Source organism: Lissotriton helveticus, chromosome 3_1 (genome assembly GCF_964261635.1).
Source record: "Lissotriton helveticus chromosome 3_1, aLisHel1.1, whole genome shotgun sequence".
NCBI lineage: Eukaryota > Metazoa > Chordata > Amphibia > Caudata > Salamandridae > Lissotriton > Lissotriton helveticus.
In genome coordinates, this window is record NC_136061.1 from 689,326,281 (window position 1) to 689,343,782 (window position 17,502).

Below are 17,502 nucleotides of genomic sequence, written 5' to 3' on the forward strand. Positions count from 1 at the left end.
CAAGTCCAGTCTCAACCAGTCATGTTCACTTCACATCCAGCTCCTCACTGTCCCATGCCATCTATCTTTCTGATCCCTTCTCAGCAGTTTAGTGTGAGGTGGCCTGGCATTGGCAGTGTTATATACCATATAGGTACCCCAAATAGGGACAGGTAACACTGCACCTTTCACCTATATCCTTCCCTACATTACATACATTACGGTTCATAGGGACTGACCTTTTACCTAGATACAACACGGCATTCAGAATGGAGGTTTTTCCCTGGTTCGAAACTCATACATTTTGCATGAGGCTTCTTGGAAGCACAGCAGGACTGACAACAGGACGAACATCTCCTGTATAATATCTATGTATAAAGTTCAAGCCAGACATCATCCTTTAGGCCGACACAGTAACAGAGCAAGGTAGGGAAACTGTGGATATATATATACACATCATGTCTTGCTTAGACAGACAGAGGAGACCGTGACTTCCCTGCTGACACACTGATCAGAGACGCGGAGGTTCCTGCATGCAGACACTCCAGCTCGCAGTGGTCTAACATCCCTCGCGGGGTGTCCAACTCGAGACCAGGACGGGGTCCCATATTATCTCCTTTCTCAGATAATGGGGTTGACTAAACCTTAGAGGGATTCTTGGCATAACGCCTACACCGATGCTAGGAACATTTAGGTACATCTAGTTAGGGAGATATCGTAGGAGTACGCACTTTATTATCATTTTTTTATGTACTTGCAAAATGGTAGAACTCTGCCATCCCTTTACTTTCGTAGTTCTGATAATCATATCTCTACTACTGTCTGATGGTTGTTACAGCAAATCTATTCTACACTAGAATAACAACTGTTCTATAAATCTTTATTGAAACACCCAGACTGTTTATTCTGTGTATCTCTGAGACAAACTACATGAACACGAGTGACGGAGCGAAAAGTAGTATATTGTTTCCACAATCCTGTGGAATCAGGATTGTCATGTTCTGAGGTTACCAGAAACGATTCTTTCCTCGATCAGATGAGTTTCTTGTGGCACTGCGATTTAGCTTATGCAAACAGGCTAACAGGAGGGGGAGGGGAGTGGTCGGACCAGTCTGCAACCAAACCCACAGTTCATGTTACAGGATCTGCACGTTCGGATATTGGATTTATAGGAACTACACAACAGTAGTTTGGCAACAAATTCAAAAAGTTTTCAATCTCACTTTAACAGTATTGAGATTTAGTGACCAAGGCCATTACTATGCATACAATCATTTTGGTAGCACATAGGTAATGGGTGCAGATGTTCAGCACACTGCTCATGCAGCAAAAGCAAATCAGTTCACAGACTGAGCTGAAAAGTCAGTGACTGAGTGAGTATGTACTACACAAAACACCAATAACCTTTTCTAATCATTTTAAAAACAGTAGTATATTGGCATTAAATTTACCTAAGAAGTATAGAAGACTGTGCCGACCAGGTTGCACACAGACGGCTGAGCTGGCACAAGAAACCATTGACCTATCTAACCCGTTTATGCGCACTATTCTACAAGTGCGACTTGTCTGTGGTTCTTAAAGCACATACCTTGCGCACACACTTGATGCACATCCTTAGCTCAGTCAACAGAAAGGGCACTAACTTTTTATGAACCTCTTTTTAAATGTTGTTCTGTATGCACGCTGTAAAAATTGAAGCCGTTTTAATATTTGTTAAGCATTTGATTAGGACGTAAACCCGTTTAAATTTTTTTTATTTTAGGCTGTGACTATAGATAAGGCCATGTACCCGAGATTTCAGGGTACGAATCAGGCTGCTACTGAACTCAAACTTGCGACCTCATAGAAATAAGTTGTTTTCCTAGCAGGTCTCTTTCTCTGGAAAGGTGAAAATATGCATACATCTCTACACCCATAACAGTACTCCCAGGCACCAGTCACAGCTTTCCTGTCGTCCAATTAGGAATGTCATACAATAAACAATGTCCCCAAGTTGGGATGTCTCCATTTTTTTTTCTTTTACTTCACCACAGGAAAACCGTCATCCTTCCTTGTGAAAAGGAGGTTTGGGGTTAATGCATTCCCATTCCGGTGCTGGGAGAGGAGCTATGCCAACACTTTGCTTGAGTAAATCTGACCATTTCCAGGAAGGGAAAAGGTATGAGAGTAGTTTATGAAATCCAATAACCTCTCCATTTTGTTGCCGTTTTCAAACTCTCAAGGCAAACCAAGCCTTAATCTACACACGTACTCTTGCATTTGGTTTAATGTTGCAGAAATGTACAAGTTTTGGCGCACAATTACAAAATAGGAAATTTAATTATGCCTGCTTCATTTCCTTTGTGTTTGCTGGACATGTGTAATTGGAGCTATTTATGCCATCAGCAGAAGTTCAGAGCATTACATGTATTTGTCAATCAGGCCTAGTATGTTTGGCACGGAGTCAGTGATGCTTGTTGGGGAAGTGAAGATATTTCACAATATGCGAGTTTTGTTTTTCTTTGGAAAAGTCATGATCACAAGTAGAGGGCTGAAAAGCTAGGCAGACGAGTTAGTGTCTCCGGGGCTTGGTTGGGAGAGAAGAGCGTGAAGGGGAAATATGCAACTGTGACGGTTCTTGACAGGTGATGGAACTGAGGCATAATCTGTCATATGTCAGACGAAACCAACTTTCAAGGGAATTTGCTTATGTATAAGCTGCGTCTGCTCATGGTAAGATGACGAACCCCGTTGAAATAGGTACAGGTTCGTCTTGTTTAGCTTTATACTAGCGGTGCTGGTTAATTAAAAAATTTATCAGAGTTGTAATCCTAGGCAGTTCTGAGAAAGCGGCCTTTTGAAATTCAACGTGGAACAATATTTTGTAGAGCACGAAATAGAAAACGGATACACCGTATAATGGATTTTGATGCATTATCTCACGCTCCTTAAATGAGAGAAAATTTGTACGTTATTTGCCATGGCAATAATTCACTTAAGAGACGGGTATGTAAAGCATTGAAAAACACCAATACATTAAATAAGAAAGACAAAACACACAATAAAAATCCCAAACCAATTTATAAAACTAGGAAATATTTTTGTCTTTAAAATTACACCAAAATGATAAACAGCCAATACAGGGAACCAGAGATACAGATTAAACTCTTTCTAGTGCTTAAAAACATATGGCACCAACTTGGGACATCTGGTCACACGACCAGGAAAAAGCCAAAGTTTGAAGTCAACCTTGATGGAGCCATGGTCACATACAATCAGCGGGAGGCCCAAGTCAAAATTTCACCTTACACTTAGAAACGTCTCTAGAGGATTTTCTCTCGACAGAGAGCAAGACACTTTTGTCAGGCCGGATTTGCAGCCAGCTTGGTTCAGCGGAGTGTGTGGTCAACTCCTGGAAGGCTTGAGCTCCAGAGCTGTCAGCTGGATGAACATGAAATCCAGATGAGTTCGAAGTAGAAGGTAGCCGGCTTGACTCTAGACATCAGATCATTCAACTTATGGAGCTTTTTCTAAAAGTTGCCACCCAAAAGCAGGACAGCTTCCTCCAAAGAGTGGAATATTCTTGTCCCATAAAGCACTTCACTTTAAAATTCAAGATGGATAATTCCTCTCCTAGAGAGTAAGACTTTAGCTAAACCAATATACTGGTGTGGCTCATTTCCATTAACACTCCCCCTCCAGACCTTCTCCAAATTCCATTCCTAGGCCTGCAATCTGGCTGGAATAGGGGGACAGCCTGGCATTCCATACTGTCCTGCTCTCTTTGAAGCCTAGTTTTATTTACCTAGCTCCCCACGCCCGGGCCTTGTCTCTGCAGCTGCAGAGCTCCCCCTATCAGATAACCTCTGTCCCTGTGCAGGCCACTTATAACCTCATCAAAGCATTTTTGCTAAGTCTACAACTTATTTTCTGTATTAGTTATGATAAATTCACCAGTGGCAGGTTGTTGGATTTATCATTACCAATCTTTTAAGTCCTTGAGTGATTTTATAGCTTATTTCTAGTAATATTTATACTTAAATAAAATATTCAAATGTTAGCCTATGGGGGCGAGTCTCTACAGTGGGCAAACCCAAAATTGGCAGTTTATTCCCGCACCTAGAAAAGTGTGACTCTCTAGAGCTATCCTTTTTAAATATGCTGCCACCACTGAGGGCTTGTAGTTTTAAGGTGTGAGGTTGTACCCAGTAGAGCAGTCTACTGGCTTCCCTGTGTAAATTAAGTCCAGAGTCTTAGGACAGAAGTGCGACCCTTTGTATTTATTATGTTTTAAATGTTTGGGAGGATTGTGATAATAACCCTTGCAATACGTTTTGGTGGTCATCAAATCATGCACAAGTCATAAATATTTTGAGAACACTGCATATCCACCTGTCATTAGGGTTCCACAGAAAATTTACAAACATCTACTTATGTAAACTGATGGTTGCAGGATGGATGCTGCCTACAGAAGACAACCAAACCACACATTGCCGCCTCCCTTGCTGTTGTTTGATTCCAGGTATGTCTGGTGGGAACACACAATATTTTCCACCAGACCAGCCATTAGGAAGATGCACAAGGTTATCTGCATCAAGCAGTGACCATTGCATTGCCTTCTAGAGAATGTCCCATCTCAGACTTCTTGCTGAGCAAATCAAGTAGGTAGGCTTACTTTCATAAAGCTATTAAACACACTGTTCTACCCCAGGACACACCTTCTTTTGCAGATTACTACACAGTGTTATATACCATTGTTTTTACACTGTCTTATACTGTTGTAAGAGTTACCCAACACCAAGGCACTTAACAGTTCAGCTCGATTAACTTCTAAAACTTCCATAAATATCAATGCAACACAAATAATACAACAGACAGGCACAACCAACATGTGTATATATTCAATAGGTATTTCAAAGAGTATTTACATGTGGCTAGAAGACACATATTTAAACTGACAGGAAGTTCAAGATTGCAAATATAAAATTTCTGCTGTCTCCAAGCCTTCCAGGTATGATTTTCAAAACTAAATTGGAGAGCCACACTCAAAACTCTTTACATAACTTGAGGGCCTTCAACCTGGGCCACGGCCCTTAAACTAGTAATGGTTTCAGGCAATAGGATATTAGATTTCTTAAACGCATGCACAGAAATAAAAAATGTGAGTCCCCTTCCCTCACAAATTACAGTTACATAACTCCAAATGAGTGTTGCTTCGTTTAAAAATAAAAAACTTTTAAAAGGAAAGGTCCAGAGTCTAAACCGGACATGAATTAATTGCGAGACAGGCTTCTATCCTGCAGAAACAAATAACAGGGTCAAAAATTGTGGGTTACATGCATCGATGTCAACCATTTCCAGAAGCAGTCTAAAACCAGTATTAAGTCCTATTTAGGTGTTTGTTCTTATTCCCACTATATATTTGGTAGTCACATGATCCCGGGAACTAGCGAACCGAGGCTATTGACTGGTGTTTTCCAGCCTCAAAATCTCTAGTAAACTATAATGAAAAGTTTTTGGAAAGGCTTTGGACAATGGGCAGATCCAGAGCGAAATGTTGCTTAATATTAGCGAGACGGGTCATTTAATCTACTTCATATTCATGTCTCGGGTGAATTATAGGGGGTAGACTGTAGTAAACTACACATACTCCTTGGAAATGTATTTTGAGTAGCTCACATTGGAATGACCCAGAGCTCAGCTCCATGCACATTGCTGATTTCTATCTTAACATGGAATGTCTTTAAATGCATGGATATTGGGGCTGCCCCAGATTTAAAATTATAGTTCAATAAAAAATAAACTGCAAATAGTAGGAATTATATTATTGAAATATAATACCAACTAGTTTGATTCTTCTGCTTATTTTAATATTATAACACTAAGGCAAACTTTCCCTTTTATCGGTTGCATCCTTCCTTTTAGCAGGATCACAATTTCTCAGCATTGATTTGGAGATTTTCTGGGATATAGAACTATCCAAAAGCCCATAGCAATTTCTGACTGGCCAGTATGGTTCTTACAGTGCTAACCGTGTCTAGAGCATATACGTATTGGCATTAGAGCACCATTTAGATTGCTGCTATGGTTTACATGGCAGTAAGCAAAGTAATGCTTCCATTAATCTCAGCCACTGATGATCTCTCGGGCCACATTCAAGTCCATCACGCTTTGCCGATTATGGCACTCTAGACAGGCAAATCCGACTTGGTCCAGTCAACACAGCCAGCCCAAACTGCCAGACCAGGTCTCCTCCAGAGAGAAAGAAACGCAACCCCAGATTGGCTTTGGTCTACTTGGGTCTTGTCAGTGAGGTGCAGTTTAAGTCCTATGCCACAGACCCACGTCTGGGCATAGTTGTTGCAAACAGCCACATCCTAATTGCTGAAAATGTTAAATAAAAGAGCACAACCTTGCTGGACCTCTTTGTTGACCTCAACACAAAATGTTCCAGGTCGTAAACGTTATACAAGATTAAGTAATAACAAAGTAACTCCATTTTGGTGTGACACTTACAAATTACTCGGTTTTGTAGTGTATTATTGATCATGGGCCAAGAATTATCACAATCATTGTTTTCTTCACAAACATTGATTCACCTCACCATCTTTTTCATTACTGCATTGTTGTGATATTGTTATTTTTGTTGCAGGATTGCGAGGAAGTTATCAATCATTTACTGACCAGAACAATATATAGAGTGTATAGCCAGGGACCATGGCTCTACTATTAAGCTGTTTGATATTCTTGGTAACTATATACTAGGTGTTGTGTTTGCACTTTTTAGCATTTAACTTATTGTTTGGACTCTAAATAATTTAGCATACTTACAACTCTGCCCATATTTCGGTTAGGCGTGGACTATAATCCTTGACATACTTTAGAATGCTTATTGGTCCCTGAAAGAAGCTGGATAAATAAAAAAACGTTTTCTGCAAGTCCACCTCAAATCATCACTAACAAAAAAATATGTAGACTTCAAGTTGTTGGTGATGTACGTATAACAAACATCTCCCAGAACAGCAAGAAGGTTCACAGTATTGGAGCAAATGCCAAAATGCGTAGCTTGCATTTTAAGTCTCCAAAACATTTTTTAAACCTGCTCCAGTAAAAAGCTAAACAAAAAACTATTGGTTGCTGTAGACGAGGCCAAGATGTTAATGTTGGGTAGTAGTTGAATTAGTGAACTGGCCTCCATATTGAAAACCAATATGCCATCAAAAGTGTGTAAAGGTAGTTTTTCCTTCTTCTTTTATTTTTTTTAACAAGTCTTTCGCAGTAACCCCAACTGCATTTTATGCTCAAGCACAGTCAAATCCCAACCCATTTTTCCTGCGGTTTACAATTGCTGCATTTTAATAGGCGATAAAAAAATCTTACTTACCGATCTGACCAAACTTTACTTTGAATGGAACATCCAATTCACTCTAAGAAATATAAAAAGTAATCTATTAGAAACAGTTACACTAAAAGGACATTCAATTCAATAAGTTTTTATCACAAGGCTCCAGAACGTTTAACATATACCGGTTATAAATATTGCTATTATAGATTTATTTTTTAACTCATTGAGAACAAACAATAATATTAGTTCAAGAGATATACAAAGTAATCAGACGGTACATTTGAATACGATTGAATGGCTAGTTACATTTAGATGTAAAGTTGATATTTGAGTTGAGGGATACTTATGGAAATAGGTATACCAAAGCATACATTGATCTTACACAAGCTGCAAAGTTTCTGAAAGAAGATGGAGAGGATTTGGATTCAGTTTGCCCTGAAGGCTCCAGCTTATGATAGAGGGTCTTCAACATGGTCTTAACAGCAGGCAGGTTGTATATAATGATGAAAGGTGAGATGTAGAAGGGATGTCTGGGTTGCGGCGTTGATCACTACCAGTCTACTGTAATAGACTGGTATGAAGACTTCCAAAGTATAATTCCTCACTCCTCGGACAGCCTGTAAAAGTATATACGACTGAGCACAGCCTTTGGCAGGCCCATAGGCCTTGCCATGCACCCAGATGCCCTAGCGCTATAACCCAATAGGTCAAATGACATGACCACCAGGTTCTCAGCGAAGGGTGTGGTAACACGCCTGTACTTTCATTCTCAATAAAGGGATGTGTGAAAAAATCTATCTTTGTTAATTATGTGATGCCAATGATGTTGTGACTGGTAATGCGATATGTAATGTCACAAAATGAGGAAATTGAGGATTTCATTTCTGATAGCGTTCGTGCATACATCTAAAATGTGCATCAAATACACAAACTAGCAATACCCTGCAGGCCAGGCCCTCGTGACAGCCTTAATTTAGTCTGCAGATATGGTGAGGCCTCCCGCAGACTATTGTTTAGGCCTCCCGCAGACTATTGTTTTGGCCTCCCTCCTCATGAAAGTGCTGAACAACTGTCCACTCACCCATGCATTGGTAGAGTGGCTATTGCTGCTGATGGCTGTCCCAACATCCCACAGGCAGTGCATTCCAGAACAATGAACTCTTGCTATGCAGTATTGGGACACCCGTCAAGTATTTATTGGCACTGCTTGCATCAGTGTCATACTGGATAAGGGTAAAACAACAGTTTGAATGATCTTCTGACCCCTCTGGGATTAACTCAAGCTTTCATTTTAAATATAAGCCCGCCAAAGACATTGGGTGGATGCCAGGCTCTCAATGATATTGGTAGGCCACATTCATCAAGTTTCACAAGATTCCTGTCTTTGTAAAAGGAGTTGGTACATTAATTTTGTTAAATGGCCAAAGAGTATGGCTGTGAAGATGACAGGAGGATTGGGTCTAACGGCCGAAATGGAATTTGACCCCTGGCCCTTGGGAACGTTCAGTTGAACTTGAATTCACTTGCTTCAGACATCACACAAAGAACTTCACGCTTGCCGTTTGTGTCCCCAGACATCCTGGGACCAGGGCAGAAAGTAAGGAAATTCCAGACACTTCTGAGGGGGGGAAAATTCCAGAAATTACTCCACTTCAAAGCTGGCACCAGGTATACATTTAGGACTCCCCAGACTCACTCTTCAGTTCACTTCTGGATACATGACTCTCAGAACTGCCTGTAGCCTGCTGTGTATTTAAGAGGAATGCCCTGCTGCACAAGGAGGTCTGCCCTGATGCCTGAATCTTGTCTTGTGGTCTATGAGGCCTGCCCTGCTGCTGAGATATGCCTTTCTGCTTGAACACAGGAGTACCAGATTTGGCTGGCCGCCTGATCTGTGACTCAAGGAGAGAAAAGGCTTCAACCATCTTGAACCGGCACCTGGACCCAGCTTGAGTGAGGCCTAACCCTCCAAGTGTTACCACTCAAGTCCTGGACCTTTGAAAGTGGTGCTAAATATGTCCAGATAACCTAAATCCAAAACAATGGGAATTTTCAGCCAAATGTGCCCTGAGATCCGAGAGGAGACTGGGACCTACCTGTTCGCCGATCTGCCCATGGTGCTTCGCCGGTTGGCCTGAGTATTTCCCGCTACATTCTCCTCTGCTGCAGTAAATCGTATTCAGTGGTTCCTCACAGAAGGGGTATGCGGTCTTGTGGGGTATGTTGCCTCGTCTGCTACAACCTGAAGCTTTGTCCCGCTGGAGTTATTTTACTATTTTACTACCAAAAAAAGAGTCTGAGAACGAAAATCGAAATCTTCACCGTGACTTCATCCAGCAGCTCCCCAACAATGACACCACCTCGTCGCACAGTGCCGGCTGCCTTGCCAGGCTGAACTTTACCTTCTCTGACATTTTTTTTCCAAAATTCTTCTAAGTCCGAAGGTAAGAAGAGATCTGGCCCAATTCACTTTGTCTATCCGAACCACACTCCATAGTGTTTGGACAGATCTTTCAGCTTTATCCAGGTTTTGCGCGAGTACATGTCCGTGGTTGCCGCTTTGATATTTTAGGCACTACTTGTCACTTTAAACATTAAAAATGAATAACTCTGGTTATACTACTTGCATTTTTGTAGTTGTGGTGTCTAATAATTTATTAAAATATATTTGGTGTGGGATTTTTCTTGTGTTATGTTTTTACTTTATTGCTGTTTAAGTGCTATATAAATACATTACACATTACCTCCAAGCTAAGCCGGACTGCTTTTGTGCCAGTTTACCAGAAGATTAAGTACAGGTTAATTTAGTAACTTTTCAGGATCACCCTGACAAGGATTGTGGCAGTTGCTTGAGTAGGGTTTCACCCCCCTCAGCCAGTAATCCAATTTCGCACACTCCACTTGGTCGAGATACAAGAAACTTGGCCAAACAGTCCTGAGGTGGCGAAAATTACATTTGAAATTATTGTATAGATTTGCAAAATGGAGTGAAAGTCATTAGCCACAAAGAAAATACTTTTCCAGTTACTAACACCTCAACCATATCTGAAAAGCTACTGTCACCGAATCATTAATATCCATAAAACACTATGCTTTTAAAAAAATGTATAGAGAATCCAAAAAACTATGAAATACTGGCCCACAAAATCAAGTTTCACTGCTATGCATGCTGAAAACAATTAGGTACTGTCTGGAACAGTGCAATCAATTACAACACCTCTCCATGGCCTCATAGTCTTCCTTATAATTTGGATTATGAAACTCCCATGATCCTATTTCTACATGATTGTAAGAAAACCAAGAGATGATCACTTAACTATACAACCTTCAAAAGAGCACGGCCAGAGGTGCATCACTCAGAAGAGAGTCTAAATTGCCCAGACCAAGCATGAGCCACATTCAAACTCACTACCATCACAACTAATTAAATCCACACAATTTCAAAGCAATATAATCTGTACTGCCGTTTAAAAATCATGGACGATTATGAAATGACAGGTTCAAAAGGTCTGCTAAAGAAATCCAGGTACTGACAGAGTGGCTCTTGGAACTATTGTGTCCAGAGACTTTATCATATTGTTGACGTTCACCATCTTCAAAAAATTTCTACTACATTCTACTATAGGGCAATAAGATACAGATTATTTTCATAGGAAAGTCAACTACAGGTTCTTTTCATACTTTTTTTGACTGACATACACATTTTGCACAGTTGTTTTCTATTTGTGCTTTTTCACATACTTGCTATAGTGCAACCAGTGTCCTTTAAGTACTATGCCTTTTTGGTCTTCATAACCTAGGTCCTGGAGGGCCGGATCCATGCCAGATTTTTAAAATAACTACATGTATCTCAATGGGGATATCCAAAAAATCTGGCATGGATCCGGCCCTCCAGGACCGGTTTGGAGACCCCTGACCTAGAGACTCTGCTCAAGGTTCATAATCTTGGTGGGAGTCGCCACTTTCTCGTTCTAGTGAGGACCTAGTAACCTCACGAAGAGCATTTTTTGGTTTGCTAACAACTGTGGAGCCATTTGACGAATCCTCACAAAACTTTACACAAACAAAAAAACGAATCCACCTCAGCTCTGTCCAGGAAAGTTTTAGGGTCATGTGGAGCCAGAGAAAAAACAAGGGTCCTAAGACACAATTTCCCATGCAGTTTTCCATCGGAAAATTGAATAGTGACACCGCAAAAATGGCTGAACTGAATTACACCAGATTTGGCAGAAAGCTTGTTCTTGGACCAGACAGTGTGATTTTTGTGATTTTAAGTAAATGCACTCAGTTTTCGAGAAATTAAGATTCAAAATATTTGTATATCTCGACAGCTGGATTTGCAGGAAGCTCACAAGAGACCTGCAATCATGCAATTACAAATAGAGTGATGTGACAGGCTGAGAGGGAGTTTTTTTCCGCGAGGGCCATCTGACTCCCATGGGAGTAAGAGACACATGTGAGCCCTTGTGGGCGCTCACGCTGTGATTATCTGGCCGCAACATGCTGGGGCTGGCATTTCAGGACATGGGTCCTGTGTCCTGAAAATAAGAACAACATGCTAAAAGGGGACAGAGTAGAGGTACCCTGAACCCCTATAACTTGCACCCTTTCGGGCCAAATAAAAAAAAGAAAAAAAAAGAAGAAAACTGGGGTTGGAGAGACTTCCCTGATCCCACAGTAGTCCTGCAGGAGCCGCATTGGTTCTAATGACAGTCTTGCGGAGTCAGAACAATTGCAAACAAAAAGGGCCTGTGGTGGTTTGGTGTGAATGGGCAGTCAGCCCTGCTGATTATCCTTGCGGTGAACAGCCAAAGGCCTTGCATGGTGTGGTGGGCGTCCGAGTGGGTTTGCCTGCAGGGCCTGGTCATAAACTAGGTCCTGCAGCCACCCCCATGCCATAGGTCAAAGGCCCTGCATAATGAGGGGTGTGGCCCATGTGATTTGGGCACTAGGCCTGATCGCAGGCCCTGCAACCAACCCGCCTGCAGCACAAGGCCAAAAGAAATGCACGGTAGGGGTTGGACACAGGACCTGGTTGCACGGTAGGGGTCTCTTCTCTCTGAACACTCTAGTGTACACACACCAATATCTGTCCATCCCTGAAACCATGCCTTTATGAATTATTCTTCAACATTGCTGGCAAATTAACCTGAAGGTTAGTGATCCTAGTGACACCATAGCGAAAAGAGACTACGGATGATATCCTGTGCTGCAGGCCGTTCTATCAATACACTAAGATTCCTAGGCTGCTAATTGACTAGTGAACACTGTAGGATCCTCAAGGTTGCCCGCGTTCTACCGAGAAAAACAGAAAACAAAATAATGAGCTGCTAATAGCAAAACAATGGTGGTTTAATGTAGTTGCAATGGCTGGTTAACAGGCTAACTAAATGCTTACTGTATATGTTAGATGACGAAGCCTGGTGTAAGCGCTAGACCGCCAACCCACCGTGTTCGTTCGTAGTACGTTCGGGACATGACACTTATGTAGCAACTTTAAACAGAGGACCCACTTTCAGTGCAATGGGCATTGTTTTTTAGGAGAGTATTGTAGCCAGTAATGCATTCTTCCATTCAATACCATAATTCACTGCTACCTGCACAGATTCTTTAATGATACCTGTATATTCGTCTCGGCATGGTGCACTAATATCCTGTTGTGTGTTACACCACACCTCTTGAACATATGGAAAATTTGGTGCTGCAGAACTGGAGCTCACAGTCGATATGTAGAGATTTATGAAGCTCCTATCTGCAGAAGATATCATCAACATATCTGATTACTGTGTCAATCATCACACTCTCCATCACTCTTGCCTCTAGCCAATTGGAGAAGTAATCTAGTATAATTTGGGGGGAAAACTTAATTTTTAGGTGGTGCATGAAAAGATACCACAGTATCCAGACCTAATATCCAACAAGGTCTTCCTGGACAAGCAATTGGGATGGGTTCATCCACACAAGTTTTGGAAACCTTCTTGCCCCTGTAGCAAAAATGACAATCCAACAATGCTATCAACAGTCTCATCCAGACCTAACAACAAGAACTGTTCCTGAACCCTTCTCTTGATGGCTATCATCTCAGCATGACCCTCATGACATTGAGAAATCAACATATTCCTTCATGCAGGGTGAATGGCTTGGCTTTAGCATCCCTAACAAGGAATCCATTCTCCCACACTAACTGTAAGAAGCTGTCTCAGTATATACTATACCAAAGTAAGGTATAGAATGCACAGAGTCCAGGGAGTCCCCTGAGGTATAGCAGAACCTAAATTAGGCAAGTACTAATAGCTCTCTCTGTGGAAGTGTGGGCAAGCAGTTCGGCTTATCCTTAGGGCGTATTAAGCATTTATTGTATTCACTCAATCAAGAACTGATTACACACACTCAGACAGAATCCAGACCAATTGGGTAAGTATAAAAAAGATATACTTATGTTTTATTTTTAGAACCAAGCAGGACTTGGTACAGGTAAGTGAAATACACTCTCAAATGCCAGACTTTAAAAGGAAATGCAGTTGTGGTTGAATTTGCAATCGTTACAGGTTTTTATTGGTTCAAAAAGCAGTTAAATTACACAGTATATACTTTTGTAATACTTTTGGAATTACTTTTAAATTACATCGACTACCGGGGTCGTATGCCTACATACCACACAGAATCTCAAAATACAAGCCAAGTAAGACTTTTTAGTTATCGGTTTCACAAGTAAGTACTATACTCACGGGTGGGAGTTTTGGGAGCCAGGATCAAGGTTCCCCAATGTCTAGGTAGGCACTCAGTGCTAGGGCGTCCGGGTGCAGATTGCAGGGTGCCAATGTTAGCCAATGGGGCTGGGGGTCACCTCGGTTGGGGGCTGTTCACAGGAATGCCATTCGGTCTTGGGAGCCAAGTTCTTAGGGTTAAGGTCAGGGCAAAGGGGGTCCCAGGTCAGCACCAAGTTTAAACCACAAGCGGTGCAGGGGCGGCCAAGTGCAGGATGCTTAGGAGCTGTTGGGAGCCCAATTCAATCCTATGGAGGTTGCCGGTGTTGGATTTTGCTGCAGGGTTGGTCTAAGAAGTATTACAGAAGGAATCAACAGCTGGGCAGGTAAGTTAAAGGGCTCAGGGTGTAGGAGCGCCTTAGGTCCTCTTCTCCAAGGTGCATGGCGGCCGGATGTAGGGGTGCCTTTGAGGTCGGATTTCACCATACCGGCCCACTCACGGTTGGGGGGAGGGTGTCTCTGTGTAGAGTCTGTAGGCGACATCGGGGAGTCCTGGAGGGGTCAACCCATGGTGGACTCAGACACTCGAGTGCTGGTGGACCTCGCTGGGACAGGTGGGCCTCTTGGAATTAAGCTGAAGGTGACGGGTGCAGTGGTGGTTTCAGGCGTCCAGTTTCTTAATCCTCAGCAGGCTCAGAGCTTGTCTTTGCAGTTTCTTTTGAACAGAGCGCTGTTTCCAGGAAATCCGGTCTTTGTTGAAGGCAGTCAGTCCACCCAGGGGTTCTGGAGGTAGCAGGCTGCAGGGCAAGTCTTCTTTTGGTGCAGGATATCCAGAAAATTCAGAAGGACCGGTAGGGCTGGGGTCAAGTTAGTTCTTCTTTGTAATCTCCTCTGCTGTGCGACTCCTGTCCTCCTTCATAGATTGCAGAAATCTGAGAAGTCAAGGTTCAGGGTCACCCCTAAATACTAAATTTAGGGGCGTTTACTGTGGTGTTCAGTTTGGGACCAATCGGTCACTATTATGCCACCTTCCAGTGGGAGGGGGCTACGAGTCTCTCTTATTAGCTGGGTCCCCTCATCTTCAAGATGGGGGGACTGAGATGTGTGCTTCTCCTTCTCTACCCCAACTGAGGGGTGGAGTTGGCAAACGTGGGCACACCTCTCCTCCTAACTAGTTTTCCTGCTGATTCTTCCACCCAAAACGGGTGTCAGACCCAGTGGGAGCACATTGCTGGGGGCAGCAAAAGGCATGGACAGCTTACAAAGGTGGCAGGCCTTTAAAGCTTCCCCTTTGGGGACCAAGCCCATCCTCGGGGACGAGTCATGACAGCTCTGCCCAGGATAGGCTTTTGTTTCTGGAGCCAGAGAGTGGAGGCTCTCGACCCAGGGCTTCTAGAAAACTGTCTGGTTGTGGCAAACGGCGGGAAGCCATTCAGGAAGCACACAAAGGCTGGTCGCTTTTCAGAGGGCATCTCTTAAATGTCCTTTGTGTGTTTTTTTCATTAAATCCTGTACTGGGTTAATGTGCGGAGAAGTTTGCTACCAAACTTCCCAGATTTCAGTAAAGCCATCATGGAGCTGGGGAGTTCGTAATGACCAACTCCCAGACCATATACTATTTAAGGCTTTACTGCCCTTACAATGTCTAAGAATTGACTTAGACACTGTAGGGGTACAATGCTCATGCTACTGTACACTCACCTGGGGGCTAGTGCACCCTGCTTGAGGAGTAACTTACCTAGGCCCCAGTGGGTTGCAGGCATGGATGTGTGAACAACCAAATATAACAAGAGTAACTGATCACTTGGCTCTACCCGCACTGCAGGTTGCAAACCACAGTTTGCTATTTTTATTCTCAGAAATTTCTAGACAGTAAAGTGAGTATTACAATATTTTTATCCAACAGAAATCTCTTGTAGAATATTTCATGCATAGAATCATTGCAAGAAATCCATTATCTTCATGGAACAAATGTTAAACCATTGAATACAATACATACAATAAACTTTGTGTAACATGTACATGTATTCTATATGTAAAAGAAGGTTCCTAGTTCCTTTGTTGTTAATTCCCAATGCATTACGGGATGCAGGATCCCTTCTTTAGGGGGATTGTGAAAGTAAGAAACATAAACATTGCTTAGACAAGCACCACAATGATGAACAAGTCACATAAAGCTCTAAGAGAAATTCTCATGAATCTGGTGCATAAAGCCTGGACAGTGCATATGGACCATACACACTCAACCTCCACCAGTGATACACGCAGAGCACCCAGTGTGTGCATGAAATTCCTCTTTGAAGACAAAAACCATAACTTACCAACATATGTAAATCACAAACAAACAATCCAAAACCAACAAAATTCCGCCGTATGAGTGAAGATCAACTGTAACCAAAAAACGACACTATATTAGAAATGGAGGCTAGTGAGACATATGAAGCACCTGAAACCGCCTAGGTTTACTGCAAATATTACCTTGCTCTATAGAAAAACCAGCTGGAGACACTTGTGTGCAACTTGACTGAACACAACAAGTCTTGGCTCCTGTTGAGTAGCTAAAAAATAGAATGAGAACATAAGAATGCCCGGTTGCGAAGTTGGAGAAAGCGGGGGAGAAAACAAGAGAAATGTATGATGTACCAACAACAAGGTAAAAGTGGAGCTAGTTTTATGACGCTAAGACGAGCAAATGCTGAAATCTGGTACAAAGATCCTCGCTTGACGGAAGTGGCCGCAGACGCCTCTAGATTGGTAGACAAATGGCCTAGTAAGAACAAAAATGGAGAAACACGATCCTGAATAGAAACATGGACCTGCTGAGAGAACACAATGCATAAAACAGGGACATAATAGTTCCTGAAGATTTAACGGAAGCTTAACAATGGCGAAAACAATTTCAAGTAGCCATGCGAGCTACCCTAAACTCAGCTTACAACCTGGAAAATGTGAGGACAGGAGCCTGCCGAACAAAAAAATCATATGCAAGTATGTAAGTAGTAGAATAAAGTAAGGACAAGGAACAACCGTATGGTTCCTTCCGAATTGTTGAAAAATAGGCTCTGTTTACCTTAACATGCTCCATATTCCAGTAAGAGTCTCACTGCTAGAAACAGCAACGTCGAATATCAACGCTGCCTCCGGACCTCGTGAGTTTAAAGCTTACTTGTAAATCATCACAATCAACAGAGGACTGCGCGTATCAACTCCAATGGAAACGGCGGGCATCTTAAAATGTCAAGCCATAAACGGAAGCGAAGACTACTCAATGCTCACAAGACGTCGAAACAAACAAGAGACTACCCGCAACTAAAGAGGTGGAAACAGCTGCCAACTTGAAGTGTCAAACAAACACAGGAGAATCGACTTCTCAATACTTAGGAACACTATTCACAATATTCTCAAACGTCGGTAGTCCACTGTGCAAAAATAAGTGTGCAGAATGAAACGCAATCAAGAAAAGTGACGTGATTTTTGCAACCTATTAGTGAT

At 42.2% G+C, this 17,502-nt stretch overlaps 1 protein-coding gene across 2 annotated transcripts in view; it reads right to left on the reverse strand.

Moving 5' to 3' along the window:
* The window catches only part of VPS13C (vacuolar protein sorting 13 homolog C), a 2,773,485-nt gene that overhangs the window by 2,593,666 nt on the left and 162,317 nt on the right, over positions 1–17,502 (reverse strand). For both annotated transcript variants that reach the window (XM_078680824.1, XM_078680823.1), the window contains exon 3: positions 7,343–7,385. In XM_078680824.1, the coding sequence (XP_078536950.1) occupies positions 7,343–7,385 (43 nt within the window). The remainder of the gene's footprint in view (positions 1–7,342; positions 7,386–17,502) is intronic.